General features: G+C 42.7%; 2 protein-coding genes across 2 annotated transcripts; both read right to left on the bottom strand.

Moving 5' to 3' along the window:
- Window positions 1-17: 17 nt before the first annotated feature.
- LOC139297924 (uncharacterized) lies at window positions 18-3,351 on the bottom strand. Its single transcript, XM_070920733.1, has 4 exons — window positions 3,187-3,351; window positions 1,952-2,500; window positions 1,705-1,865; window positions 18-450 (listed from the first exon to the last, which is right to left on the bottom strand). The coding sequence occupies exons 1-4, from the start codon at window positions 3,349-3,351 to the stop codon at window positions 18-20; spliced, it is 1,308 nt and encodes a 435-aa protein (XP_070776834.1).
- A 1,777-nt stretch (window positions 3,352-5,128) lies between these two features.
- On the bottom strand, window positions 5,129-7,314 carry tpgs1 (tubulin polyglutamylase complex subunit 1). Its single transcript, XM_070921018.1, has 2 exons — window positions 6,977-7,314; window positions 5,129-5,777 (listed from the first exon to the last, which is right to left on the bottom strand). The coding sequence occupies exons 1-2, from the start codon at window positions 7,312-7,314 to the stop codon at window positions 5,129-5,131; spliced, it is 987 nt and encodes a 328-aa protein (XP_070777119.1).
- Window positions 7,315-7,455: the final 141 nt, after the last annotated feature.

Genomic DNA, 7,455 nt, shown 5'->3' with positions numbered 1-7,455 from the left:
ATGTGTAGGAAGCTTTTTCAATTATTCTGCTGTTCAAAATAGTCACAGAAGAGGTGTCGGACATCCTCAGCCTGACTTTGGTCGATACTGGTTGAGAGGAGCTGCTTGTGGCTGGGCTGAGGGCTCTCTGCCTCGGCCACCTCCACCTGCCACTCCGCCTTGAAGGCGTCCCCGTGGGACTCGCATATGTTGTGAAGAATGCAGCAAGCTAAAATCATGGTGGGCACCACGTCCAGTCCACAGTCGTTCCTCTTGCTCAGACACTGCCAGCGTGCCCTCAGCCTCAGCAGTGCCTCCTCAGGCACACGCAGCGCTCTGGTGAGCCACCGATTAAAGAGCCGCTGTGGCTCTATCAGTGCTGTGTGACTTGACCTCCTGCCCTTGGCCTCAGGATAGGCCTTCATTAGCCAGCTCTGGAGAGGGTAGCAGGCCTCCCCCAGCAGCACATACCTAGACACAACAGATGGTTTTCAGTCAGTTATAGCACACACCGGAGGTACTGACATCAGAAAATGACTCAGCATAGCAACATTTCCACTCTTATCCAGCTCAAACAAGAGCAGTTTGGACGGATTTGTATATTGTAGATGTCCTCTGTAAATAATCAAACATGTTTGAGAGAATCATGGCAGCATTACCTGGTCTGAGGTTCAAAAAAACTTGAATCCTAAACCTCCGTACACTGCACAATGTGTGCTGGTCCATTTCAGCACAAATCACTGCAGACTTTTTATTACTAAGCACAGTGAGCTGTGTGTTGTCATATTTCTTCCATTTATTTACATACACAGGCAAGTGAAGTTCCTTTGATTGACTTAACGTTTAATTCACCTCACCTTCTATACAACATGGTGACCTTTGTAATTGCCTAGACATCCATATTGATCACAGATAGTTAAGTACATCATCATCCCTTAAGACTTAACTTGGTAAAACCTAATGGGTACCAAGCTATCAGGCTAAGGAGCCATAATAAGAAAAGTCAATATGCAGATATAATATTGTGAGTATGATATTATAATATACAACATTTCAAAATGATTTACTGTTGGGTGATATTATTGTGTGTGCTGGAAAACTGAATATTGGGTAATTGTTGTTGCTAATGTTGTGGTAGTTAAAATGTACTTCTATTGGTTAAATCAAGGTCAATAGCTCTCAGTTGGAGTTAATTAGTGTGTGGAGCAAGACGGTTTTTGGAATGAGACGAGACAACCGAGAAGAATTGATCTTATTAACCTATAAGATTTTACTTTTTTCATTGAAAACCTGTGAAATGGAGCCACTGGCTTCTGAAGATTTATTTTGTGTCGAACGCAATGTAAAGTGGTAAAGTTTGGAAATCAGAAAAAGGGTGCAGCTACACTGAGCTATGCAACGTTTTAATATCAAACGACAAATAAAATGGATTTAATATTTATCAGCCTGTGATATCAGCCAGTCTGTGTATGCTTGTCAGTCCTTCTCTCTCCATTATTAAATTTCAGTGATGTTTGGAGTGTTATGGGCGGCTTCTTTAACAACTGACAGATGAGTGACAAAGACTGGATGAAAACCTAATAAACAAAAGGAAAGGAGGGAAAAGACTAACCATTTACAAGGTGGAGATTTGCATGTAGTATCTTTAAATGCCTGAATAATGTGACACACTTAGTAGTGAACTGGATACTGATTGAACCGTCATGCTGTTGGCTTTAACTTTACCTGAGAGGTTTTCCCATGAAGACAGGTGGCGGGGCAGGCGACAGTCCACCCTCTGCAGCTGTGGCCCACAGCGATGAGTTCTGCAAGATGTCAGCTGGGTCCGTCCCACCTGGGAAACTTGCACATACATCCCAGAACTGCCCCTGGCCACTAACAGCCACCTGGGACACCAAAGAGAGACAGAAGAAGTCAAAATCTCAACTAGCTAGCACGTATTTGCAGCAGCATACATGGGTCCCCTCTCTACCTGAGACAACACGGAGAGCCAGCCAGCAGGGTTGGCATAGTCAGACGCGTTGTTTGATGGGGTGATGATAGCTGTGTGGAGTGTTGCTATGGCAGCGACGCAGTGAGGGAAGCCCCAGTGGGTCTGGAAAAGCTGGGCTGAATCCTCCAGCTCAGCCTCACTCGGGGGCCGCAGGTAGATGGAGCTGAGGAGCGCCACAATGGCGTGACACATGTCTCTAACACACCTGCACACGGTGGACTTCCCCACACCAAACAGGGAGCTGATGGTGCGATATTCGATGTTTGACGCCAGGCGCCACAGAGCCACCGCTACACGCTTCTCCACCGGCAGCGCCAGGCGGAAGCTGGTGTCCTGGCGAGCCAGACGGGGCCTCAGCTTGTCACACAGGTAGAAGAAGGTCTCCCGACTCATACGGAACTTATCCAGCCAATCAGACGGCTGGAATTCTATCATCACCACCCGCTCCCACCAATCAGTGCTTGCAGTAGTGGTCCAGGGACGTGTGCGGATGCGGACGTTGGAGCGGATACCTCCTGCTATCATCATCTGGAGAGTAGAAGATCAATAATAAAATATATATTAATTAAATTAATTCACAGATTTTATACCGCTACTCCCTAACTCTCTAACAAAACTTGTTAAACCACTGATTCTATATCACAAACTGTAAAAGTGTTTGGGAGGATCTATCTGCTTTTGTAGTTTCCAGAATTTGCCACATTTTTTCTCTTAATGGGAAAATGTTTTGTTTGGTTTCTTTGATTACAGCAAGAAATATAAAGACAGATTCTACCTGATACATTTTGTTATGCTTAAAGGCACATTTTAATATCTAAATATAAATACTCCAACAATACACTTTTTTTTCCTGCTCTCTCCTGCGTTCTTCAAACGCTACCCGTCAGTATATATAATAAAAAGTAAGCCCCACCTTTACCAGCTGCAACATTAAAGTAGTGTACACATTAATGCATCAATAATTATATTTCAATATACATTATTCTAAACTTTTTGTATTTTAAGTATAGTTTGATGCGAATACTTTTGTACTTTTACTGAAGAAACATGAGGACTTACTTTACTTAAAGTATTTCTACACTGTGGTATTGTTACTTTTACTTCTTCCATGAAAAACAGAGTATAGCTGGTATGGCATATTCATGCAATATACAGTAATATTTATATATATGACAGTGGGATATAAAATGAGACGGGGGGGTGGGGGGGCTGACCATGAGCATCCTCCTCTGTCTCTGGAAGAAGTACTGCCGGTGTCTGATGCGTCTCTGGATCTCGTTGCGCCTCTGAACGTTTGCGTCGTTGATGTCTCTCCTGCGCTTCAGCAGCATGTAAGTCATGAGGAACATGAAAGACCGCAGCTGCTCCTCTTCCTCCATTATGACAAGTTCAGCCGGGAGGCAGCACGCAAGACCTCAACTTATGGAGAGCATCTTTGGCCATGTATAACAAGCAGCTCAGGTGTCATTTGTCATTTCAACATATGCTGTAAGCTAGTGTACTTCCGCTTTCCTCCTGTTTGTGTCTGACTCTGTTGCCACCAGGGAGGTGCTGCCATCTAGTGGCCGAAGCTAAGTAGCGCTTGAGAGAACACAAATTCATGTACTCTGAGATACACAAGTCAAGTAAATGGAGGTTGTTGATCATTGTTGTTTTAGCATTCAGTGTAATAGACCTTTAAAAATGATGATGCAAAATTGCTTAGTCTTTGTCTCATTTCTCAAGACTGTTTGCCAATGGCCATGTACAACAGAGAGTAATGGATTTAAAAGAAACGTGGTCTCTCCGGATTCTCTCTCTGTTATACCAGAATGAGCATTCATTTGGTGGTTTGCATTTTATGTCAATTTGTAGTGAGGACTTGTAGTGATCTGACTTGCTTCATATTGAAATACAGCCATTTAAATGCAAATTAAAAGCAAATTACACAGTTTGTTTTTAAACCTAATTTATTATTTTAATTTTATTTGTTTTAGCCTAGACATCTCAACATCTTTCAGCCTGCAAATCAGGAACAATTAATCTTGTATCAATATAATGCTTTCATGTTTTAATTTTCTTACATGACATACATATGTCTTTGTTATTCTTTGTTGTTCAGGAGCTGTCGTTCTGCTCAGTCTCTTTTAGCTTGACCAAACCCACAATCTTCTCCTCCTTTCTGGACTATCGCTGGGGAAGGATGTTGGCCTCCTTGGTCTATCCTTGGTCTTTGGACCTCATCTGAGGACTCGCTCATGCGTCAGTGAGTCGAGGGTAAGGAGAAGAGTCTCTTTGTAAACGTCTGTGTGACGTGGGCACTTTCTCTCTGTTCTCTTTAATGTCAGACTTAATATAAGAATACATGTTCAAATAAATAAGTGAACATCAGTTTGCACAACGCTTCTCCTGTATTCCATGTTTATTCCCCACAATGTTTTCTGCTACAATGCCTTCATCGGGATAGCATATGAGACTGGCTCCTGGGTAACTAATCATTTCTAATAAATGGTTAACAAAACATCTGAAACGCTTAAATATAATGCAGTACAATTCAAGAGCATCACAAACCCACAGCCTTGAAAAATGACACAGAGTTTAATCAACATCCCTCTCAACAAAACATGAAAATGATAAGTAAAAAGAGGAGGGATTTATTACAGGCTTGTTGTATTGGAGTGCATTAGATGTAGATAAGTACAGAGTGTTGCTTTCTAATCGGGGCATTTCAGGGCAAAGCTAAACTATAATGGAAACAGTCAGGACAAATATGGATCTCAAGGAATACATTTAATCCATGAAAGGAACTCATTGTCCTTCACACAGCACGGTCACTGCCAGCACAGCACAGCAGATGTCGATGTCTCATCTCTTCCGCTTTAATAAGTTCAGTAACAGACATCAAACAATGTGTTTTACAATTATTGTTAATCTTCAAAACAACAGAATTATTGGGTTTAGTGAGAGGAGGTAAAATCTGTGAGTGTTTTGCTTTATTATTTCTTGTTATTTAGGTATTCAGTAGCTATTTGATATTTAGGCAGCAGTAGGTTAGAGGTTAGAGATGGTACATAGAAGGTTATTATTATTATCTAGGATAATAATTAATTATTATTATTATCTAGGATCAGTCTGTTTTCTCATCATTTATGAATGTACAGAAAACAGACAAGAAACCTAGGACACAACTCTCACTCGAGTGATAAAGAGCTCTGCCGCTGCGTTCTCAAACTCCTTTGCGTCCATATCACCACCTGGGCCCTGTGTCTGTGCTCCAGCTATGGCCTGAGCTAGCTTGTATGGAGAGATCTTGGCACTGGCCTCCAGGTAGCGTATAGCCTTCACGTTAGCCTCCAGACAGGAATTAGCTTTATTATTTGCATTAACACAGCAGTTTGCATCGCAGCCTTGGGAAGTCTCCAGGGCTTCCTTTAAGGTCCCCAGCACGGCCAGGCACAGTGCCTGCGAGGCAGGCCCTTCGTCCGGGCAGCACACTTCAGCGTAAAGCCTCTGAGCCTGCCGGATGTAGTCTGAGAAAACTGCACATGTGAGCACACCGTGACGGAAGACATCATAAGGGACGGCCTCGTGGTCTTGGCAATGGAGGCGTCTGAGGAGCGGGGCAGAGGTGGAGGCAGGGACTCCACCCTCACTGCACAGGCACTGCAGAGTCTGTGTGTAGAGGCCTCCTCTCACCCCTCCTCCTCCTGTTGGGCTGTCGGCGCAGGAGCCATCAGGGCCTTCGGGGACCTCAGCTGGACGTCTGCGGGGCCCAGTGAGGTTCAAAAGGTCATAGGCCACTCGGACGTTGTTGCTGAAGGCAGATCTGGGTTTAAAATGAGAGAAGAAAGCAAATCATTGGTTTGAATCACTGTTTTTAATACAGGTATAATGCATAATTCATTATCATTTGCTATTTATAAGAGTGGTCTGGGGAATATGCCGCGTAACAGGGACATGTTTCTGGAGAAAGGTGTTGAAATAGAAAAAGAAAGTAATTTATCAATGAACAAACTCAATTCCATTCACCTACATTTTAGTAAAGTGGTAATAATCTCAGATACAGATATATGAAAACCTGGGCAAATGAGACCAATACCACCTATACAGCTAGATACCTCTACAAATAATTGAGAAAATATGTTCATTTGTAATTTGGGTAAACTTTCTGATATGTCATCATTTATAAAGGGTTTAGAGGGTGGAACTGATGGTGAATTAATGACACATGCTGAATTGTTTACACATGCTTAATAGATCCGTGATAAGCCATCAATAAGCTCAAATCTTCAGGTTGTGAAAAATCCCTCTGACTGTTGAGTGACAAACAATAAAGTTAAGTCATTAATAGTCATTAATAAAGGTTAAAGGTCACGAGTTTATCGCTTTCTGTCAAGAGTTCCTAAAATAGTTCAAGTCTGCTTTTTATACTTTAATAAGAGATTTAATAAAATAATCCTTTATTAATCCCTCAGTGGGGAAATTTGCATTGTTACAGCAGCATACAGGATAGTGCAATAGAAAAATCAAGATGTAATAAATAAAAACAATAAAGACTGTTATAAAAAAAAAGCTATGCAATAACACTCTCAAGAATAAATTGTTAATAAATGAATGTTGGGCCACATGCTTTACAGTTGTTGTTTTTTTCAAGAAAATCAGAGGTCAAACAATCAACCTGGCAACCCAAAAGTTGTTATAATTAATGGCTTATAACTGTTCTATAAATTATTTATTAACTATTTAGAAAGTAATTAGTTACAGCTTTAAAACATTATTATATATCTTGTAATGGGTGCTTAGTAAGAAAGTTATTCTGCTGAGTGAGTGAGGCCAGACTACAGGTTGCATTAATAAGTCAGTCTAGAGTCTACCAGACATCCAGAGGTGCCAAGCGAAATGATGACTGGCTGAATTATTTAAATGTCTAGGTTAGCACGGTCAGTGAGATATATGAGGGACTGATCATAGCTATTAGAATAATATTCGCTTCATTGGTAAAAAAGTCAAGAAATCTGCCCGGACCTCTGGGAGTGGTGTGCCAGCCGCAGGTGCCACAGCGCCCGGTTGAGATGCTGCTGCTCCTGCGCGCCTGAGGTCAGTGAGCCGTTGTTCAACTGATCCCCATCGCTGCATCCAGCTGTGCCGGTCTCTGTCACGGAGGCGAGGTTGCAGAAGTGGTCGGCCAGGAACCCGATAGGATCGTCCGATCTGGCCTCGACCATCTTCAGGATGGCCCCGCGGAGCAGCTCTCCCACCCCGGCCTGCGACAAAAACTCCCTGTCGCTGTCCGACTTGGAGGCTTTGCCCTCGGGCATCCCTGGAGGAGTAGCCCCGGACCGGCGCTTCTCCTTGTCCGCCATTGCTGATGACGTGCCGTGTCGCAGTAACGGCAGCGGAAGTGATTTAAGACCGGTCGCGAGACAGGAAACGAACTAGCTTATATTGGTGTATAGTGGTGATCAAATGTCGCAAAATTATCCGGTGATAATAATAATAATAAC

Source organism: Enoplosus armatus, chromosome 15, assembly GCF_043641665.1.
Source record: "Enoplosus armatus isolate fEnoArm2 chromosome 15, fEnoArm2.hap1, whole genome shotgun sequence".
Classification (NCBI taxonomy): Eukaryota; Metazoa; Chordata; class Actinopteri; order Centrarchiformes; family Enoplosidae; genus Enoplosus; species Enoplosus armatus.
Note: the sequence above shows the minus strand (reverse complement) of the source record. Positions and strands in the feature narration are given on the sequence as shown.